The sequence below is a fragment of the Gambusia affinis genome, linkage group LG07, assembly GCF_019740435.1.
Source record: "Gambusia affinis linkage group LG07, SWU_Gaff_1.0, whole genome shotgun sequence".
Lineage (NCBI taxonomy): Eukaryota > Metazoa > Chordata > Actinopteri > Cyprinodontiformes > Poeciliidae > Gambusia > Gambusia affinis.
In genome coordinates this window covers 16,813,230-16,835,534 of record NC_057874.1, presented here as the reverse complement: position 1 = coordinate 16,835,534, position 22,305 = coordinate 16,813,230, and the positions used below count along the sequence as shown (strand labels likewise).

General features: G+C 39.5%; 2 protein-coding genes across 2 annotated transcripts; both read right to left on the bottom strand.

The window, feature by feature from the left end:
- Positions 1-708: 708 nt before the first annotated feature.
- Positions 709-6,773, bottom strand: p4htmb (prolyl 4-hydroxylase, transmembrane b). The gene is made up of 9 exons (XM_044120929.1): positions 5,895-6,773; positions 5,737-5,818; positions 4,583-4,773; positions 4,400-4,496; positions 3,434-3,596; positions 3,167-3,352; positions 2,871-2,961; positions 2,604-2,727; positions 709-1,806 (listed from the first exon to the last, which is right to left on the bottom strand). Exons 1-9 carry the CDS (start codon positions 6,234-6,236, stop codon positions 1,589-1,591), a joined length of 1,494 nt encoding a protein of 497 aa, XP_043976864.1. The 5' UTR covers positions 6,237-6,773; the 3' UTR covers positions 709-1,588.
- A 2,117-nt stretch (positions 6,774-8,890) lies between these two features.
- On the bottom strand, positions 8,891-20,041 carry LOC122833808 (myosin heavy chain, fast skeletal muscle-like). The gene is made up of 40 exons (XM_044121709.1): positions 19,909-20,041; positions 19,524-19,734; positions 18,451-18,594; positions 18,209-18,365; positions 18,092-18,119; positions 17,899-18,010; positions 17,724-17,816; positions 17,571-17,634; positions 17,386-17,484; positions 17,162-17,265; positions 16,748-16,886; positions 16,549-16,667; positions 16,282-16,431; positions 16,035-16,205; positions 15,634-15,940; positions 15,432-15,502; positions 15,239-15,326; positions 15,043-15,160; positions 14,845-14,968; positions 14,463-14,599; positions 14,112-14,367; positions 13,783-14,025; positions 13,531-13,707; positions 13,305-13,450; positions 12,948-13,038; positions 12,451-12,840; positions 12,250-12,376; positions 12,045-12,163; positions 11,778-11,974; positions 11,511-11,694; positions 11,256-11,421; positions 10,868-10,992; positions 10,480-10,788; positions 10,194-10,397; positions 9,989-10,114; positions 9,728-9,898; positions 9,527-9,631; positions 9,345-9,440; positions 9,136-9,267; positions 8,891-9,032 (listed from the first exon to the last, which is right to left on the bottom strand). The coding sequence occupies exons 2-40, from the start codon at positions 19,725-19,727 to the stop codon at positions 9,012-9,014; spliced, it is 5,814 nt and encodes a 1,937-aa protein (XP_043977644.1). The 5' UTR covers positions 19,728-19,734; positions 19,909-20,041; the 3' UTR covers positions 8,891-9,011.
- Positions 20,042-22,305: the final 2,264 nt, after the last annotated feature.

Below are 22,305 nucleotides of genomic sequence, written 5' to 3'. Positions count from 1 at the left end.
AATTAAGTGCTTTATAAATTTTAACATTAAATTCATGATTTTCTGCTTCCCTGGACTTTAATTTTGATGAGACCCATAACCATTCTTCATCAAAATGGGAAAATTGCATGTGTTACATAGATATCATATTGATTTAAATGCCATTCATTTAAATCAAGAAATAACTGCAAGAGCAAATTAGCGTCTCCTGGAAACAACTTTAAAATGTCAAACTTTAACAACTAAGCCTGGACCATATTAATCTTGTCACTTCATGCAGTGGAAGGACATTGTTAAGGAAGATAAAAAGGTCTTATAAAGCAACTGTTGGAAAAAAGCAACATTATGCTTTTGAAAAATATATTTTATGAAATTGTACCTATCTAATTTTTCAGAAAGTGTTGCAAGCTGAAAACTTGTTATAATGTAAATGATGAACTGATCTTTTAGATACTGCATCAAATCTTCCCTGCTTCTTAAAGACATGACTTTCAAATGATGGAGTTGAAGATCACACAGTGCAGAACATGCTGTCATTATAAGGTACAACAACTGGTTAGAATACATATGAAAAGCAGCCAAAGTCTAAAATTTGATCATAAAGAGAAGTTTTACAAATTAAAAGAAGGTTTGTCACCTTATATTTTGTACATTGTACTTTTGGTTATGTTTTTGTTTTCATTTTATTGTCATGTTCAAATGTTATTTAAGCATATTTAAAGTATTGTTGGAAAAGAAGGATTCAGAGAACTGTTGAGTTTCATTACATTTTATTCGGTGCAGTAACAGTGAGAGAGTGCATTTTCAGTAATTATTCAATAAATAAATAAAATTTACTCTGGACATCATTTTCATTCATTGTGCATTCTGGAAGAAAACAGTAGCATTGTACTGAAGAGACATAGACAAGGCATCATGCATCACACCAAAAGGTGTGAGCTTCTTTTGGTAACGGCAGCTGTCACAATTTTCTAGTGCAAATGTTTCCTTGTAGCCACAGCAAAACCTTTTAAATTATGCATGCAAAGAAATGTCATTTTAAGTTCACGTGTGTAACATTTAGAGGAATCTACTGGCAGAAATGCAAGATATCACAATAATATAAGAAACACTGTGCTATTATTGAAAACAAAAATAGATGTTTACATAGAGATTGTTTGAGTCGCTTTTTTGCAGGTTCCTGCAGTATTTTTATAGTGGATCAGGCGAACCCTGACTATTTCTATAATTTTAAAAATACTTTTTCTCTTTGACAGCTGCTGACATTGACCTACAGGGTCTGGAAGATGAGTTTCAAAAAGGGAAACGGAATCTACAGCATGCACTTGTAAACTTTGCCACTAGATGTCACTAAACCCTACACACTTTGAAACATTTGAAATTTACAATTCTTCCACAGGCTCTACTGCAACACTCCTACGGTGGGAAATAGAAATAGAATAATACACAAAATAAACAGACTGTTGTACAAAAGGATCTATTTCCCACAGTGAGCTCGTTCCCTGAATAAACCTCAACGCTGCAAACTGGTCCAAAAAATGCTGTGCACAGGAAAGAGGAAGAGGTGGAGGATTTTGTTGTTAAACATATGAATGTATGGGTGTAGGAGCTACAAATCTTGATGGATGCTGGGATTCTGAATGTCTGCATTCGAAGTCAGATCTTCGTCATTCTCATCGTCTGGCAGCTGTGAAACCAACTGCTGGTAGCGAGCCTGGCGCTGGTAATCTGGATCAACATTGATCCATTTATTGGCTACCCACTTATTGCCGCGGGTGACCACACAGCCTCCATGCAGAGCATATTCATCCTGCTCTCCTACCCAACCTGACAAGAAAACAAAAACAGAAATGTTTGATTTACATTTAGAGTTATAAACACTACAAAACATCCTTTCAAGGAAAAAGATATTCCTAAAATTTTGAAAACAATTTTAATCAGTATTTGTCTTTGCTTCCTAAACTAATATTACAAGAAAGTCAGGATTTTGTACAGGAATAAAAACATGTGAAATGTTATGAGACTTTTGCACACCATGAGATATTTTCTGATACAGAGTTAATATTTAGGTGATTATAGAGAATAAACACATAGCCATTTTGAAAAAAATAAAACAGCTAACTTTTCTTGTTGGGTTTGACATTTTAAAAATCTACAATCAGACAAGTCACATACAAATACGTTAATTTAGAATCTCTGTAAGAGCAGTGGTGAACAATATCCAAAATAATTCAAGCGGTTAAGGAAGAAAATGCAACTAGATGCAGAGAAGCCTTGGGCAAACCCTTAACTATAACATCAAATCAAAACTGTGGACAATAAAACATTTTAGGAACATATGGAGTGAGAATTTTTTTTTTTATAAAACTGTGAAAAATTTTATAAAAAAAACAATTTGTGAAAAATTTTTTGGAATGTGAAAAATGCAAGAATGACAAATCCCCCCTTTCTGCCTGTGTCATAAATCTAGCACAAATCATTCAATAAACAAATCTCACTGTATGGGTTTAACACCTGATTTCAACAAGGAAAACATAACTTTTGAAACTAAAAACTTACATTTGAAATGAAATGGAATCTTTGCAAAAATTATTCCCGAAAAACATGTGCTATAATTTCCGCACCTCTTCCATCGGAGAGGTAGTTGTACCAGAAAACAGCCATCCCTTTGGTGGGTTTCACTCTGAGGTTGCTCTTGTCACAGTTTCTTCTGGTGTCCATCAGATCCACATCATTCTGTATCAGAGACTAATACACAAACTGGAACTAAGTGGAACAATGTCCTTCATGCCAAGCACAACCACTCGCTGACAAACATGTGAGTTAGCACAGACGTGAAACCCAAGCACTCTGTACACTTTTTCCAACTCTCTTCGGACACATTTACGCACCACTTCATCATAGGTCCTGTTGTCTGCCACAGGGAATGCGGTCTCCCCGCCCCCATCAACAGAGTTCAGGTAGAAGAGAACTGTGATGTACCTAAGTGTGCAACACAGGTTTAAATTGACACACACACGTATGGTGCAAACGAACACACACACACGCATGCACAAACAGTTAGCAAACCACTAGCAGACGCACAATGTCGAGTCACCAAACGTAGCATGCCAGCTGTCACACTGCACAGTTTAGTAACGACATCAGACAGATGAAATCCCAGCTGAACGTTCTGTCAGTGCCTCACCTGCAAGAAGTCTCAAAAGGAGTGGAGGTGTTTGCTGCAAGACGTGTGTGTGTGCATGCTGTTTCAGGGTAGACCGGCCCGCTGTCATGGTGGGCATGGTAGTGGCCCCCCTCCTCATATCGAACCACCTGAAGCGGCTCACTCAGGTCCACTAAAGCGGCCGGCAGCCGAGTGAGGCGAGTCACCCTTCAATGGAAGAACAGCCACATTTAAACATATAGCAAGCAGAAACCTCTGAATCATCATCTGCAGTTTAGACTTGCTCACCTCTCTTTGATTTCCTGAAGGACCTGATGGGCTCCTTTGCCCTGATAGAGCCACGTGTGCCGGCTATTCCGAACCAGCTGACTCCTTTTCACCCCTCGCTCCAGCAGGAAGCGCTGGAAGGCGTTGCTGCTCAGTAGCCGAAACTCTTCCTGGCTCAGCAAACCTGTCACCATGACAACAGTAACTAACCAAAACACATTTGTACAGAGATTATAGATGAATCCAACAAACCTCCATAAGGCTTCAAACTATTGAAAATCCTTATGACTGTAAAATTTCATAACCAAAGAAAGGTAAAAAATAAAATTGTTTTATATGAATTACCTGGATGGATGGATGGATGGATGGATGGATGGATGGACAGACGGACGGACAAACGGACAACTTAAAATATTTTCAGGGTGAAGAGCCTCATACGATCAGTTCACACAGAAATCAACTCTATTTCTTCTGAATGCTCTTGCCAATCATTCATAGGGAAAATCCACATATCCACAAAGCAGTAGTTTTTGGTGCGCACTATGAGTGCAGCAGCATCAACTTTACCTTTACAATAGCAGTCCAAATTTGAATACAAGAACTGGCTTGAGTACAAACTTGTGTAAGTCCTTAAGCGGGTCCAGTTCTGTCTTTGATAAACCAATGCTGTTTCTACCTAATTCTACCTCTGGTTAACAAGAGGCTGAAATAAAGAATCGGACAAAAGCATTTTTCTCACCTGCAACTGTACAGTTTGACTTTAAAAGCAGTACCTCTATGTGCTTTATCTAAGGTCAAGTATGTTTTGATATAAACATATTTTCAATGATTATATTTAACTTTGCACATCCTTGCAAAAAAAAAAAAATGCTTTCAGGCTCTATCGTATTGCACTTCCTACTGTTGCTATCATGAAGAGGCTAGTTTGAAAAAGATCATTTTGGGTAAAACCCAGCAGTTATGATGAAGTACTACAGAGTTTCTTACCGTCACCATCCTTATCGGCTTTGAGCCCGTCATAAATTTCTCGCAAGTTCTCTGGAGTGAGCCAGATGCCGTCTCTCACTCTGGAATGAGTCAGTATCTTTGAGGCATAGCAGTAAAGACAGCATGAGATATTTCACTCTTAGAAGAAATAAATAACTTTCAAATCCACAAGCAGACATGCACCTCATGAAGCTGCAGCTGTCCATCCTGGTTGATATCAAGAAGGTTAAAGATCTCTTCAGGGCTCAGGTTGAGCTCTTTAGCCAGCTCCTCTTGGCCTTCTTGTACCATCAGCTGACTCTCCATCAGACCCTTCAGCTGAGCGAGCTGCATCACCACGCGGCACTCGTCCTCTGACAAAAACCCAGGGATCTCTGCACAAGACAACAACAACACACACTTAGAAACAGATATTTCTAAAATAAATTGAGGTAGGTTTACATTTTGTGTTAAAATCTTTTTGCTACGATGGTGTTTTGCTGCAGAGGATTAATGCAGACCCAATTAAAAGTACCAAAACATGTAGACCTTACAAAACAAATGTTAAAACAAGCCTAATGCTATGTAAAAAGTGATATCTTTGCATGTACCTCAGTAATTTTTGGGGGAAATAAAAGTACTTTTAGGGGTAGTTTTAATACACCATACTTTATAGTTGTACTTTACTAATATTACTTTGAAGTATTGCTATTGATTCAGTGAAGTTTACTTGAGTAAACTTCACTGAAACAAGAACAAAGACATTCAAACCAAAATAGTATTATAGCGTATTATACTAGGATGTTAAAACATGACTTACTATGTTTTCTATTACATTTATTGACTATTCATTCAGCATACCTAAACAATGCTGATGATTTCATGCTTCCAGCTTTGTTGAAATACTTTGTTGAGTTTTGCTTCTTGGTCCAACATGATTTTAGACCAGTGAAGGTCTGAAAAAGCAACTTTGTTATATATTTACTTGGCTGGCCTGCACTGAGCCCTGACCTTAACCAGGCATGTCATCTTTAGGATAAATTAGAGCATGGACAAACATCAGGCTCAGACTGAGCCTGATGTTTGACCTTCTTGCCCAACATCAGTGTCTGACCTTATAAATGAGCTTCTGGAAGGAGAGTAACGCATTACCACAAACAATCTCCTAAACCTTGTGAAAAACCTTCCTAGAAAGTTCTAAGTATTTATACCTGCAAAGGTTGGACTGAGATCTTATTAAACCTCTGAGAAGGCAAGTGGTCCAATACTTTTAGCAGCTGTAGGTTTGCAATAAACATGCAAATGTTTGCTCCTATGCTTCGCTATTAGAGACTCCCATGGGTATTTGTTCTTCTCACCAAACAGCAGCGGTTTCAGGCTCAAAGTCTTCATCTCATGCACTCTCCCTGGCACCAGAGACACCTTCTGGACATGTCCCACCTAAAACACATCAGCGCTAGTTTACATGCAGCAGGTCAAATAAAAACTCCAAACAATTTCAGCACATATCTCTCACCCGTATCCCCTCTATTCTCGTCAGGGAAACATCCCGCACAAAGTCGGGCTTCGATGGCGACGGACGTCGCGCTTCCGAGCGCTGGGGTTGACCACCTCCGCTGGGAGCATCGCTGCTTGAGCTGGCGTCCTCCTGCCCGCTGCTGTAGTGCACGTAAAACAGCAGCGCTATGACATTAATGATGTAGACATGGAAAAACACCATCACGACCACAAAGTAGGAGCGGGAGCACACGCTGCTCTTGTGGCAGGGCAGACGATCGCAGGGCGGCCGGAGCGGCAAGGTCGGGCTCCCGGACGGAGACGCGTCCTCAGCGTCTGTGTTCTCCTGGTTGTCCGTCATTTTTGGAATATTAAAAAAAATAAATAAAAAAAATCAAGGCGTTAGCTGTTTCGTTGCAGCTAAAACCGTTGAGGTGTTTAAAAGGCAATCTGGGAGTGGTGTTTGCACGGAAGTAGTAGATGTACTGAGTGACTTGTGTTGAGTTTAATTTGAAAAGGCGCAGAAAATCCCTTTAAAAGCGCCGATTGAATTAAGGGTCTTATCCGCTGACAGAGATCGGAGAACAGAACAAAAAGACGCTTCTTGATTAACACAGTGTCTTTCAAGCAGCTGTCAAGAAGTGCGTGGTGATCTGCAGCTCCGCAGGCTCGGACAGTCTTGTTTACACTGCAGTCAGCAGCGCACTGCGCATCCCACGGTAGATAACACCTCACCTCCTCCTCACATGAACACCAACAGAGGACGGCTGAAGAATATATCTATACATGTATACATGTAAAAAAAAACTATAAGCAAGAAATCTCTGAAAGCGACAAAACAGTCTCCGCTTCACCTGATTAATAACGGCACCGATCAGCCCCCGCTGTAGACAGCATCATCTCCTGTCCCAATGCTGACCTCTGGCGACCTAAACCAACAGCAGCATGTTCCCGTCTCTCATTTCACCACATTTTCAAAGTATGCATCAACCATAAACTTCAAAAGCTTCTGTTGGGATTGCGGGAAGTATTGTGGGTGATTTTATTGTTTTTCTAAAGGGATTTTTTTTTTCATGGATCTTCAACATTATATGCATAGATGCTGCTCTCTGTGACATGCTGTGGTGCGGTCACATATGTTTGTCAATTCTTTACTGAGTGCAGGGAGCACTTATTTTGATACTGTAGAGGCATCGAGCATGTTCTGGGGTTATCTCTGTAAGAGCAGCACCTTCGGTACAGCTAAGAGGACGTGATTAGGTAATCAGGGAGGCCAGCTCTGTCCTAGGACGACCCCTTGGCCCAGTGAAGGGGGTGGTAGACAGAAGAAATCTGGTTAAAATAACATCACTGACTGTTAAATAAAGTCTTGCAACCCATGTGTGAAGCTGTTGCTGATCTGGACATTTCCTTTAGTGACAGACTGATGCATTCTAGATGCACGAAGAAGCGTTATTTATGGTAATTTTAGGATCTACAACCATCACTGCTCACTACAGACTCAGTCAGTGTTTACATCCCTGATGTTTTTTTGCACACCCTTGCTGTATTTGCACATATTTTATTTTATTTGCATATTCCTTGCATATTTTATTTGCATATTTCTTGCTTCCTTGTATATTTTATTTATTGTTAATAGGTTGTTGGAGCTTTCAACGCAAAAAAATTAACACACTCTGTAAATGTTTTAAGTAACCCTTCTCTTTTTAATTTCTCTTTGGACCTTATGATACATTTAATATGTATACTGTATTTTATATATATATATATATATGTATATATATATATATAGTAAATTTGACTTTATTGTACAGTCTCCTATACTTTTTTCAGTTTTCCTATTTCTTGCTTCTGGTATACCTGAATTCCCCCACGGTGGGACAAAAGCACTGCCTTTCAATTCTCTTTGGTTAATATTTGCCAAGTGACACCAAATTGTCCACACAGATCCACTAGAGGGAGCCCGGGTACCACAGTTTAAGCAAAAATGGTTCTAAACATCTAGACCAAAAATGTGCTTATATTTTGTGTTCTTGAATTTACATTTTTATTTTGATAATTGCAATGGTGACAATAATTTTGTCACTCACAGACAGAATCAAGAAATTATAGCAGAACAAATGAATAGCATGGATGGTTTTGAATGATTTGTAGTTGTAATGATCCGTTTGTTCGTAGTCTGGTGAGTTTTGCATACAGAGAAACCCAAATATAAAGTGATTCAATATAACCTTGTTTAGCGAGCACAGTAAATCTGCTTATGAATATTTTCATTATTTGTATTTGCATCAGTGCAAAGGTTTCCTATTCAAAGATGTTTGGAAACGAAAAATAACCTAATTGGTGATGTTAGCTAACTGGCTATGTTATAGTTATTTGACAAGTTAGTCCGTCAGTACAGTAGTTGCTGTGTGAGCTTGAACTGGGTACCAGTAGTCATTGCAGCTGCTGCTTTCTGTAAATGGTGAAGTTAAAGTTATAATTTCAAGTTTCTGTTCAAAAGTAACTATGTTACCTTCAGTTGTAATAAAAAAAAAATGCTTTAAAATAATAATTAAAAGAAATTTGACTTCGGATCATATTCATTGAAATTGGCCTCTGTCTCTTTAAGAATCTTCTACCTCTTCCTACACTCCTTCGGTACGTCATCACAACAATACTTCTCCAGGCTCAGCGGTTGCACGATCCACGAGGTGTTTACCAATTACTGCTGCCGCTAGTCTGATAGAGCTGAGTGGGGGAGGTGCACCCCGGTTGCTATGTGGGGTCAGAAGCTCAGCATGACATAATCAACACTCCAGGTACGTTTTTAATGAGGGAATAAATATATAAAGTTAAAAAAAAGTCAGTTTTGCATCAGAATCCCTTTCAAATTATCCCCATTGGTTGATAATTATCTTACATTACCCGTTAGTATATGCTAATGTAAAGGCATTGCAGGCAGATGTGTTTGATGTGCTTTATATTTTTTGAATTTTCTGTGTTTCAGTGAGGCATAAAAAGACAGAAAACAAATTCATCAAACTCCGCTACTTTTATTGATTTGACAATATGTGACATGCTAAAGTCAGTGTGCAGCAAGTTACTCATATTGTATGATCCCTTGATACCACATACTGGAGGCATGTTTTCTTCATCACTCCTCTGAGTCTTTGCACTGAAATGGCAGGATAACAGTGATACTCTTCAGTACCGAGTAATTAGTTGTAAAGTCAAAAAGTTACATAAATGAGAGTTATGTTAGAGATTTGCTTTCGTACCTTGCCAATCTCCCGACTCTTGGCCCTCAGCTTGTTGACCTGGGACTCTGCAATGTCAGCACGCTCCTGAGCCTCCTCCATCTCATGCTGGACCTTCCTGTATCTGGTCAGATGAGCGTTGGCCTGCTCCTCCTGTTTAACAAGGCACCATAAAGTCAACTTCTCTATGCTTAAATAGATTTTAAAACAAATAAGTTTAGTTTACTTACAGCCTCCTCAGCCTGTCGCTTGTAGGATTTCACTTTCAGCTGCAGTTTGTCCACCAGATCCTGCAGTCGAGCAATATTCTTCTTGTCCTCCTCTGCCTGCAGTGCAAAATGAAAAGTTTCTCAAACTCTTTAATAATGTATGTTCTATGTGTGTTATATTTGTTGTGGCCACAGCCACTCACCTGATAGGTCAGCTCCTTCACTCTTCTTTCGTACTTTCGTACTCCTTTGATAGCATCTGCACTGCGTCTCACTTCAGCATCAACCTCACCCTCCAATTCACGAACCTTAATGAAAGACAAGTAAAATGATAGTAAACACATAAATACATTGTCGTAACTGGAGAAAAAAAGACCTACGAGGAGTGTTCGCCTTTCACATACCCTGGCCTCCAGTTTCTGGAGCTGCTTCTTGCCTCCCTTCATGGCCAGATTTTCAGCTTCATCCAGACGGTGCTGCAGGTCCTTCACTGTAACCTCCAGGTTCTTCTTCATCCTCTCCAAATGAGCACTGGTGTCCTGCTCCTTCTTCAGCTCCTCTGCCATCATAGCAGCCTGAAATTTTCAGGAGTCAGCTTTGTTGAAACATCCATGGTCTATTATGAAAACCTGACTTTCACATAGAAAAAAATCAGCAGGACTCACATCAGTGATGGCCTTCTTTGCCTTCTCTTCAGCATTTCTTGCCTCCTGAATGGCATCTTCCACCTCACCTTGAACCTGGACAAAGTCGGCCTCCAGCTTCTTCTTGGTGTTGATGAGGCTGGTATTCTAAGCAGTCAATAGTTAAAATGATATTCAATAATCGTATGTTTGGTAACTTGTATGTGCTGATTTGATTATCAAGTACCTGAGAGTGCAGCAGTGTAACACGTTCACTAGCATCCACCAGCTCCTGTTCTGCCATTTTGCGGCTTCTCTCCGTTTGCTCCAGAGCAGCTCTGAGCTCCTCGATCTCAGCAACCATCAGGGTGTTCCTGCGCTCCACCATCGCTACCTGCTCTCTCATGTCCTCTTGTCCTCTCAGAGCCTCGTCAAGGTGCAGTTGTGCATCCTTAAAAATGATAAAAATAAATCAGCAATGTAAACTGATTAATATTTGGCAAGAACCTCTCTACTAGGTGAAGTTCAATTACCTTAAATTGTCCCTGAACGTTTCTAAGCTGCTTCTGGGCTTCTGCCGCCTGCCGGTTGGCGTGGCTCAGTTGTATCTCCATCTCGTTGAGATCTCCCTCCATCTTCTTCTTGATTCTCAGGGCGTCGTTCCTGCTCCTGATCTCAGCATCCAGAGTACTCTGCATGGACTCCATCACCCTCTGGCTGTTCCTCTTGATCTGCTCGATCTCTTCATCCTTTTCTGCAAGTTTTCTGTCGATTTCACTCTTGATTTGGGTAAGCTCCAGCTGGACACGGAGAATCTTAGACTCCTCGTGCTCCAGGGTGGCCTAAGAAAAGAAATTAGCCTGTTAGTAACAATGAGCTCCAATAAACAGTCTTTTGAAATTAGTTTAGTTAAACCAGTACCTCTGCCTCTTCAAGAGAAGTTTGAAGTTCAGTCTTCTCTGTCTCTACAACCTTTTTTGATTTTTCTAGTTCGTGAATGGTTTTTCCAGTTTCACTGATTTGCTCAGTCAGATCAGAAATTTCCTCTACAAAAAAAAAAAAAAAAAAATCAAATAGTTTTTTTGCTGAACATTGTACATATTGAGTACATGGTACTTTCTCAGATTTGCTAAACCATGGTGTACAATATTACACAAGTTTAAAAACCGAGTCAAAGGTATGGAACAATGTATGAATGCATTCCCATGATTGCTCAGATACTATCCACCTTTTAATCTGTAACCTTTTATCAATTACAAGCACTGTCACTAGTTTCATTACTTGACTGAAAATGTAAAGTTGCTCTTACGTTGCAGGTTCTTGTTCTCCCTCTTCAGAGTCTCCAGATGGTCCAGAGCTTCTTCATATGAATTCTTAAGCTTAAACATTTCAGTGCTGAGGGAGCGAGCCTCCTTTTGAGCTCCTTCCAGCTCAGCCTGGCTCTCCTCATACTTCTGCTTCCACTCTGCAAGAACCTGAAAACACAAATAGGTCAAATATTTGTTGCCCATTGTTGACTTTGTGTCCCTCAGTAAGAACAGGACTGAAATGACAAGAACAAAACCTTGTCAAAGTTCCTCTGCTTCTTGTCAAGATTTGCAGCCAGAGCATTAGCTCTCTCCACGTCGATCATCAGGTCCTCCACCTCACCCTGCAGCCTCTGCTTGGTCTTTTCCAGAGAGGCGCATTTTGCATTCACAGCCTCAATGGACTCTTCTGCATCCTGAAGACGCTGGGCGAGCTTCTTCCTGCAGGGAGTATATTTGATTTAAAAAACTTCAAATCCTTTGCAATTTCAAATCATCATCATAAGAGTAAAAGTGAGACTTACTTGGCTTCTTCCAGCTCCTCTGTGCGCTGAATGGCATCAGTCTCATACTTGGTTCTCCACTGAGCCACCTCGCTGTTAGCCTTGGACATAGCGCGCTGCAGCTCAGCTTTGGCCTCCTGCTCCTCTTCATACTGCTCTCTGAGCAGATCACAGTCATGACGAGACGACTGAACCGCATGAGCCAGAGCATTCTTGGCCTTAAAAGAGTGAGAGCTGTTAGCGTTCATCTGTTAATAAGTTTAAAAATTACAGTTTGACAGTGCATACTTTAACTTCTTCTTCAAAGCGCCTCTTAAATTCTTCAATCTGCTGAGTGAAAGCCTGCTTGCTCCTCGTCAGCTGAGAGATCAAGGCATCTTTCTCTTCCAGCTGGCGACTGATTTCACCTAATTAAGCAAAAAAACTGACATGTCAACAAAAATGTCTGTTGTGAGAAAGTTGCAAATACCAAAATATTAGTCAAAAGTTTTACCATTCTCTGTTTGCAGTCTTGCCCTCTGTAAACCAATGTCATTCAGCTGTCGCACATTTTCTTCATTCTTTGTTTTCATCTCACTCAGTTGATCCTCAAGACTGCGACACATTTTCTCAAGATTTGCCTTAATAAGAAAAAGGTGCATTGATTCAAAGTGCATCTTTATAAGTGGAGTTTTTCAGTTCTACTTTAACCAACCTTTGCTTTTGCAATGGACTCCATGTTGCTTGAGAGGTCGTCGATCTCCATCTTGTATTCACTTTTCTCTTTCTCCAGCTTCTGTTTGACTCTCTGGAGGTTATCGATCTGCTCTCCCAGCTCCGCCACGCTGTCGGCCTGCTTCTTACGGAGAGATGCGGCCGTGGCCTCATGCTGCAGGGTGGCCTCTTCAAGGTCCCGGCGCAGCTTCTGAAACTCAGCCTCGCGCTTCTTGTTCATCTCGATCTGAACAGCAGTGGCTCCTCCAGCTTCCTCAAGCCTCTCGCTGATCTCCTCAAGTTCCCTGGAGAGATCGGCCCTCTGCTTCTCCACTTTGGCCCGAGCAGCTCGCTCAGCTTCAATCTCCTCTTCCAGTTCCTCAATTCGGGCCTTGCAGATTTTCCACGAAACACAAAAACGTTACTTAGGGCTTAGTGTAATAAATGAGAAATGCATTCAACAAAGCTAGGCTAAAAAAGACAAAATTTTAAAGCAACCTGAAGTTCTTTTATCTTCTTCTGAAGCTGAACACCAAGCACTTGCTCATCCTCAATTTTGCTGAGAAGCTGACTTGTTTCAAAGTCTTTCCTGCAAAAAGAGAAAAATACAAACAATATAGGCATATAATAATTAGGGGGATTTATGTTGAAAAGTTATTAATTGTCTTGTGTTAAGCAATATGTTACTCTAAGGTAGAGCTTTGAATTTATGCAACTTCTGATAGCATCAGTTGTCTTGCAACTGAAGGAAATTTTTGACTCTTTAGGTTGTTGGGTACACTGGGTTTTTTTTTGATAGTCTTTGAAGTACACAAAGTATTAAGCCAAATGTTAACTAATTTCAGATTTACTGACTTCTTTATCTTCTCTTCAGACTGCTGCTTATCATTCTCCAGATCCATTATGGTTTCTTGAGCCAGTTTCAGATCTCCTTCCAGCTTCCTTTTTGCTCGCTCAAGATCCATACGGAGTTTCTTTTCCTGCTCCAGGGAACCTTCAAGCTGTTTAAAACAAAATAAGCACATTTATTAAATTTTAATATTTAATTAAATCGCAGTGAGCTTCAGTTAACCAATCTTACATCGTCCACTTGCTGCTCCAGTTTTGTCTTGGCTTTGGTCAGAGTGTTGACTTTGTCTTCCTCTGCCTGCAGATCATCCAGTGTCTGCTGATGGGCCTCTTGGAGGGCTTTTTTCTCCTTTGTCAGCTTAGCAATGGTCTCATCTTGAGAAGCCATTTCCTCAACCAGGTTTTTAACCTGCATTGACAAATAAATGGCTTTAGAAATTTGATCAAATTTCATTTAGCAGTAATGTGATTCATAAACTCAAACCTTGTTTTCAGTGGCATGTTTCTCCTTTTCCACTTTGGCCAAAGTCAGCTCCAAGTCATCGATGTCCTTCTTCAACTCAGAGCATTCGTCCTCGAGTTTTCTCTTCTTTGCTGTCAGCTCAGCATTGATCTCTTCCTCATCCTCCAGTCTCTCAGCTGTCTCTTTGAGTTTGGCTTCAAGCTGAATTTTTGCTTTAATTAATTGCTCGCATCTTTCCTCTGCATCAGCCAGGTTTTCACCCTCCTAGATTTCCAGAAGAAATAACAGTGTGGTCAAATATAGTAATATTTGTATCTTATGAAATTAGATCTCTGTGCTCGTAAACATACCGACTGAATGTGCAGCTGCAGGTCATTCTTCTCCTGAAGGAGAGAAACCATCTTCTCCTCCAATTCTTTCTTCTTAGCCAAAGCCTTTGCCAGCTCATCTTTGGTCTTGGCAAAGTCTTCTTTCATTTGGGCCATCTCCTTCTCCGTCTCTGCACTCTTCAGCAGAGGTTTGATCTTGAAGTACAGCTTCATCCATGGCCAAGTCTTGACGTTCATGAATGCGCGGATGTTGTACTGGATGGAGTAAATGGCTTCCCTGGAAATGGTGAAATATTGATTCAAACAGATTGAATAAGGGTGCCAAATATTTGCAGCTTGCCTCTTATGTTTAAGACAATGTGGATAAATCACCTGCGTTCCATCATTTTGACAAACTCTCGTCTCATGAGGAAGCCTCTGCAGAGAGCCTGAGTCATTGTGACCAAGATTGCGAGTTTTTCATCTCGCATCTCCTCTAGGAGACCAAGCAGACCAGCCTTGAAGAACACCTGAAATGACATTGTTAGCACATTAAAATCCCAGAAAAGCAACACAACTTCCTTTTTTCACCAACTTTTGTTGTGAAGTATCGTTTGATGCTTAAAACTATTTTTTTCTTACAGAACAATAAATCACAGCATTCAGTTGTGCTAGACTTATCTGAATCAGATAATATAACAGAGTTGTTTTTCAACGAATTAGAGTTGTTGTGAATTGGCCAATTAGACATAAATTCAGTTGAATGCAAGTTTACCTTAGTGTGTCCAAACTTGTACTGAGTGTGATCAACATCAATAGAGCCCAAGAGTTTCTCAGAGGCCTTCTTGTTGTCAATGAACTGTCCCTCAGGGATGACACTGGCATTCAACACTTTGTATCTGATAAAAGGTAGAAATATTGTTGAGTTATTCATCTGTAAATTATGCAATGAATTTGTAAATGCAATATTCACCTCTGCTTGAAGTCACCATAGAGGATCCTGCTGGGGAAACCTTTCCTGCAGATTCTGATACCCTCCAGCACACCGTTACACCTCAGCTGGTGGATGACCAGATGGTTCTCCATCAGACCTGAAATACACATAAAATTAGTCTTCTCTGTTTCACGTGTTTGGATTTTGTCAAACTCCAAATAGGGATTGAGCTCACCAGGAGTCTTTGATTCATTTGGAATCAAGCAGCGCACAAAATGTGGATGAGTGCTCCTCAAGTTGGTCATCAGCTTGCCCAAATTCTCCTGGAAAATTTGGAAATTCAAATGGGTATATTTTGAATTGATCTGTTTCATTGCTTATCAACATTTTAATTGCGAGTTGTAGTAACATTTTGTTGTAAATCTTACTCTGAACAAAGCTGACACAGTCTGAAATGACCCACCCTTCTTCTTGCCAGCTTTTTTTCCACCACCCTCAGCTGTAACATATAAAACATATAGTAGGCTTGATATGGTGAAATTAGATAATTACTTATACTTCATGAAACCATTATATGTGATTGCTTTAAAAACTACAAACTCAAAAGTTGACTGTGAATATATTTCTTACCATCTGTTGATGCATGAGATGCATACAAGTAAGCCAGCAGCTTTGATGATGACTTCTGGTAAAGCTGGACCACCGTGTCATTCAGGGGGTCCTTGTTCTTTTCCAGCCAGCCAAGAACATTGTAGTCCACAGTGCCAGCATAGTGCATCAGAGAGAAATGAGCCTCAGGTTTGCCTTTGACGGGTTTTGGTTTCTGGAAGGGAGCACTTTTTCCCAGATGTTGGTCATACAGTTTGCTCTTGAAGGTGATGTCTGTTGCCTTGGGAACAATACACTCTTCTTCAAGGATGGAGAAGATGCCCATTGGCTGTCAAGATAGCAAATAAAATAACTACAAGCAATGTCAATGCATCAAAATGATCCCCTGTGTTGGTCAGTATGTGTCTGAGCTTGTTGCTGACCTTCTCAATGAGCTCAATGCACGCAGCCAAGTCCATGCCAAAGTCAATGAACTCCCATTCAATTCCCTCCTTCTTGTACTCTTCTTGCTCCAGGACGAACATGTGGTGGTTGAAGAACTGTTGCAGTTTTTCATTGGTGAAGTTGATGCACAGCTGTTCCAAGCTGTTGAACTGTTGGAAGACAGACTCTGGTACATATTGACTGTGCAGGTTCACTGATTTAAAGGTTAATCCCAATATTACTGACATCAAAGATTTCAAAACCAGCGATGTCTAAAACACCGATAAAGTAGCTTCTTGGCTGCTTGGTGTCCAACATCTCGTTGATTCTGACGACCATCCATAAGAACATCTTCTCATAGACAGACTTGCAGAGAGCACTCACTGCATTGTTGACCTGAATTTAGGCATAATATACATCACATTAACTTGACGTGAAATTAATGTATCCAGAATAAAATAAACTTATCAAACTTTGGCAATCATTAATTTGTAGATCATCTGAATTGATCACCTGGGGAACAGTTTGACCTTTGGTCACCATCTCATTTCCAACCTTCACTCGGGGGTAACACAAAGCTTTGAGCAAATCAGCAGAGTTCAGACCCATGAGGTAGGCGATTTTATCGGCCACTGAAAAAAAAAAAAACAAGCTCAGATGTTCTTCAAGACAAAATCTGGATGACATTGAAACTTCATTGTTTGTGTTATACCTTCAGTGCCATCAGGTTCAGCCTGCTCTTCCCGCTGCTTCTGCTTGAACTTCATGTTTCCATGATGCATCACAGCTCCCGTCAGTTTATACATGCTCATCTTTTCCTCTGGAGTGAAACCCAGGATGTCGATGGCAGTCTGTGAAAAATTATGTTAAAAAGGAGTTTGTAGCAGTGAGTATAATGCTAAAGAATATATTGGCTAGGCTGGAAGGCGATAAGGACGCTTTAGATCTTGAAGATGAAGAACCCATTGACAGTGAGAAACAGAGAGAGACATTGTCTATTTTTGTTCATAGAGTTTAGCAAAACAGTTCCAGATCATTTATGGTTTAGAAGAAACTATGACATGCCTTTGCCATATCGCTCAACCCTGGGTAGCTATAATGAACTATATATTGGAAAATGTCTTACATCAGTGGCCATGAATTCTTCAATGTCATTGATACTCTTCACACTGATTTCACCATGACTGATCATGGGATAGTCGTAGGGATTTGTGGTAATCAGAAGAGCCTCTAAAGAAAACACAAAGTTAATCTACGTAAATATCAATAAACTAATTATGAAACGTATTCTATATACATAGCCTGTGGTAAGACATTGTTAACTTGTGGAGTAATTCATTTGTTTCTAACCTATTAGCTCGGGTTTGTGGCCTGTTGTGAGCTGATAGAAGATGTGGTAGCTCCTCTCAGCAGACAGCTGGAATGTCACTCGAGATTTCTCCAGCAGATCTGTGTAGATTCACATTATCAATTTAAAAAAATATTTTTTTGACTATAAATAAAATGCATAAGAAGACTTAAACAGAAAGTTTTACATGTTTCAATATCAGCTGAAGCCAGCTTTCCAGTTGACCCAAAGTGGATTCTGATGAATTTTCCCTGTGAGGAAACAGGAGAGTGTTTTATTTAAATGCTGACAATGATTGTTTTCACCAAAGTAACAAGAGACAGTTTCAAGTTGAACTCACAAAACGGGAAGAGTTGTCATTCCTCACAGTCTTGGCATTTCCATAAGCCTCCAACAGTGGGTTGGCTGCAATGATCTGATCTTCCAGTGAACCCTGGAGGCGAAATTAATCTCATTAGTTGAGCAGTTCCAGTTTGTGTGTTTGTATAATTTGATTGTTTTGCAACGTCACTGACCTGCATTTTTCCAGGAACTGGCTCAGATTTCTTTCCACCAGCTACTGCGATTGTCGCAAAGTACTGGATGACACGTTTGGTGTTCACAGTCTTTCCTGCACCAGATTCTCCACTGGTTTGAAGATGCACAGTTTAATTAAAAAAATAGTGATGCAATCAATGATGAAAATACCTCAAAATATTTGGCACTTACGTAATCAGGATGGACTGGTTTTCTCTGTCTGTAAGATGGAAAATGATGCACAAATGTCAGATGGATGTTTGAGGTGAAGCTGCTGTATTTATGTATTGGTTATGAAAAGTGTGGTACCTTGGAGCATGAACTGATAGGCGTTATCAGAGATGGAGAAGATGTGGGGAGGAGCCTCAATTCTCTTCTTCCCTCTGTATGCTGCAACAACCACTGTATCGTACACTGGTAGCCACTTGTAGGGGTTCACAGTGACGCAGAACAACCCAGAGTAGGTCTGCAGGGTCACAGAGGATCATTCATGATGCATGTTTCCTTGCAGTCATCATCTGTTTCCACATTATGTATTTAGAAAAACCTACGTAGATCATCCATGCTGCATATCGCTCTTTGAGGTTATACAGCACAGCGGGCTCGTTGAGGTGGGTCATCATGGCCATGTCCTCAATCTTGTCAAACTTTGGAGGGTTCATGGGGAAGATTTCATCTTCCTTCACGGTGATGCTCTGATGTAGTGTTCAACAAACACAAACATAGACGGAATAGCTATGTTTACTGAGCTCTGCAAAATGTTTGGTCTGTACTTGTGATTAACCAAGCATTAACCTTAATGACAGTCCAAAATGGAGCATCATTGAAAATGCCAGGTCTCTGTCCTTTAGGACTCCTTTTGCTATCGCTCAGAAATTAGTACAAAGACAAGTAATCAGTGTTATTCTTGTAAAATGTTACAATGTTAACACTAAAAGGTGTGTTTGTTCAACCAAGTCATTGTTTAGTAGGCCAGAATAGCTTGATCTTAGCTTATTAATTTTCAGATGTTCAGTGTGGCAGAATTAGAAAATGACTGACTGGTTACTCTATATTTAAACATAATTGTTTTTTGTGTCCTTTTCCCGCGATTACCCCTTTCTATATTTCAACATAGTAAATATATCTTTATTTAATGATCAACTCTTTGACATCAAGCCACCATGAAATCTTGTTTTACTTCATAACTAGTTTAGGGAGTATTTGGGTAACCTACTTACTAATTTCAGACTTTATGAAGATGTTTCACATTTGATTGAAGATAGAAGCATTTATTTTTTTATCCTTCTTTATCACTTGTTGTGTATTGACAGTAATTAGTACATAATTGATCCTTTTTCTGCCACCTTCATTTTGAGTCTAATCTGAGGATCTAACAAAGAGGAATTCGGACATTAAGACAGACAATACCTCTGAGCTATTTTAAAGCTTGTCCCAGGGTGTGCATACATGACTGCTTAAAATCTAAACAAAATCTTAGTCTTATGATCAACAAATTCAGATAAACGTACTTCTTTTCACTCAAGTTCAGACAAATTCTTTCAGAGATAAAAAAAAAATAAAAATTGGATAAGTGGATGGAAAGAAAAGTGGGGGAGTTTTATCTCCAGTGCTGCATCCTCACCTTCCCAGTAAGAGTCTCCACAGTGGCTTTGCCGCCCTCTTTCTTTACCAGTTTCCCCTTTAAGTACATCTCTGAGGGCTCAGACACAAAATATGCTGTTTTGGCATCAAAGGGAATGTTCTGAGCTTCAAGACGCTCTCTTTCTGGCTTGCGGAGATATACGGCCGCCGGGCCAAAACACTCCATCTCCGAATCCCCACTCATGGTTCCGCTGTAAAAACACATATTCCCAAAATCATGTTCAAGAAAATACATTTAATGAACTTACTCCCCCCAAAATAAAGAAATATATACATATATATTAAACTTTAACATTTTATCTCACCATAATTAAATGTTTCCAGGTCACACAAATGGTCAAAATGTGTAAATCTTAGCTTCATACCTTGTAGCACACCAGTTGAGCAGAAAGTTTTGTAGCAGATGTTAAAACAGAAGTCTAAAAACAAGACAGATGATTTACATTTATTGATGCTACTTGTTGAGTTTGTAGTACTTCCTTTTAAAATAAGAAGCGTCGAAAAATTGGTTGAACAAATTTTAAATGACCAAATTTCTTATATAAATTGTACCATTTTCTGAATCAGATTTGGATGTAATAATATCTTTAGTAACTTACCTTTGCAGAGAGGCTCTCGGGCGTGCTGTTTGCTGCTCCTTTTATATTGTCTGATGGGAGCCTATCACATGTTTGTCGCTGTATTTGGTCATGTCGCCTGTCGTTACACTTTTGCAAAAGTGCCTGTCAATGCTGTGCCAAAAGGGTTTGTGGATGTTGCATGCCATTCATCCCAGACAATAGATAGATCTCCATAAATGCCCCAATAACTTCTATTTTACTGTCATTCCTGCACTTTATATTTTATATATATTTATATTTATATTTTATAGTGTATTTTAATTTATTCTGGAGTAACCCTAACCCTTCTCCTTGGGGATCAATAAAGTATTCATCATCATCATCATCATCATCATCATCATCATCATCATCATCATCATCATCATCATCATCATCATCATCATCATCACCACATAACATTGGAACCTCAAAACATTGTTCTGAGCCGTATGCAACGAAATTTCGTTCTGTATACACCCTGTGTATGCAAAATGATAATAAAGTCAGTCTAAGTCTAAGTCATAAAAGAAAGAATACATTTTGTTTTTGCCTGTGGGATTTCTTAGAAATCCCTATAAGTCACACATCTGATTCAAGTTGTTTTGTTTCCTCGGACCTTTGTCAAGAAATGTGGTGAGAAAATCTACATTTTTTTTAAAGCAGTGTGCTTATTTAGGTTGTATATCATGCAATGTACAAGTTTACTCTTCCTTTGTCATGCCATGTATATGAATAAACTTACAGATGTTGGTTATATTCATGTGAAGTTGAATCAGAAGTTGCAGAAATACCAAAGGTGTGACTAAAACATCTTTTCAATGCCCTCTGGCACAAAAGCTGCCCTCTGCTATTTTTCTGTAAGGCTTTGAAAAGTCATCAATATCATGTTTCAGAGTCCTTACAGGTCAGAAATGATTAAAAAATAAAATGAGTGCCACTGGGCTTTGAAGAAAAGTAGGGATTGCCAAAGGGATTACTTTACACAACAGTGCCAACAGCTGCTCTTATTCTTCTTCTTAAGGGATACACAAGGGAGGCTGAGACAATCGCTAAATGTAGAGCAGGGGAGGGATGGGTTACTGCTCTTTTTCCTTGTGGTTTTATAAATGACCCCACAATGACAGATGCTTGTGTCTAAACATGTTGAAAACATTCATCTCTATTGTTTGTTTGCTTGATGAAGAATCTAGTAAAAAACAACTTTTTTTGCCAGAGACTTCTGACATAGATGGCAAGCTTTGTAAGTGTGTTGTTAAGGAGCTTGTAGCCACTGTTTGCCTGGAAAGATGGTCAAGTTACATTGTTAAAATGAAAAGAAATTCTAAAGTGGTTACCTAGAAGATATAATAGACCTCTGTATTCAGTGAAGATAAGTGACATGTTGCCAGCATTGAAGTCTTCTGTCTTACAAGGACAGATTTCAAATATAGCAACTAGGTTGTGTGGATGATCAAGGAAAATACCACATGCTCAAGGGACATATTGTGTTTTATAGCCTTTGATGTAGGTGTGTCAGCTTCTGCATTTGTCTAAGAGCAACAGCTGGGATCAGGAGAACAAACCAAGGTGAGTCCTGAGTTACATTCCAGTCTATTGAGTGGCAACAAAGAGCATGGATATATACTTACACAAAAAGCAGCATTGTTTTTCAGATTTGTAAGTATTTTTTTTAGTGCATTTAAGGCAGATTTGTTTGGAAATTTTGTCTGTAGTCTGTATTTGTTATTTTACTTTCGGTAGTACTGGAGGTTTGGAATGTGAAGTGAAGACTGAAGAGATGGAGATGCAGATGGATATGAAAATGATCTTAAAGTTGCTTGTTTGAACATTTTGAATTGTATCTAAAGAAGATAAAACATTTACTAAATCTTTTCAACATCCATGTGTGTTGTTTTAAACTTATGTAACTTTAGAGCCAGATTCTGAGTCACAGTCCTGACAGGCTGCTGAACATATTTATCTTTTTATTTTAACAACTTCAAAACATACCTGTTTTTTGGTTTGTTTGTTTGTTTGTTTGTTTTTTTACAACCTTGTAAATTATGTCTTTAAAGCATGCTTTTAAAAATCTGTGCCTAAATATGGATGGAGACCTCCATGTAAAGGTGTTTTTGGTAGCATCTGTCCAGACTATATTTGAGTTTTAATATATATCTAGTTACT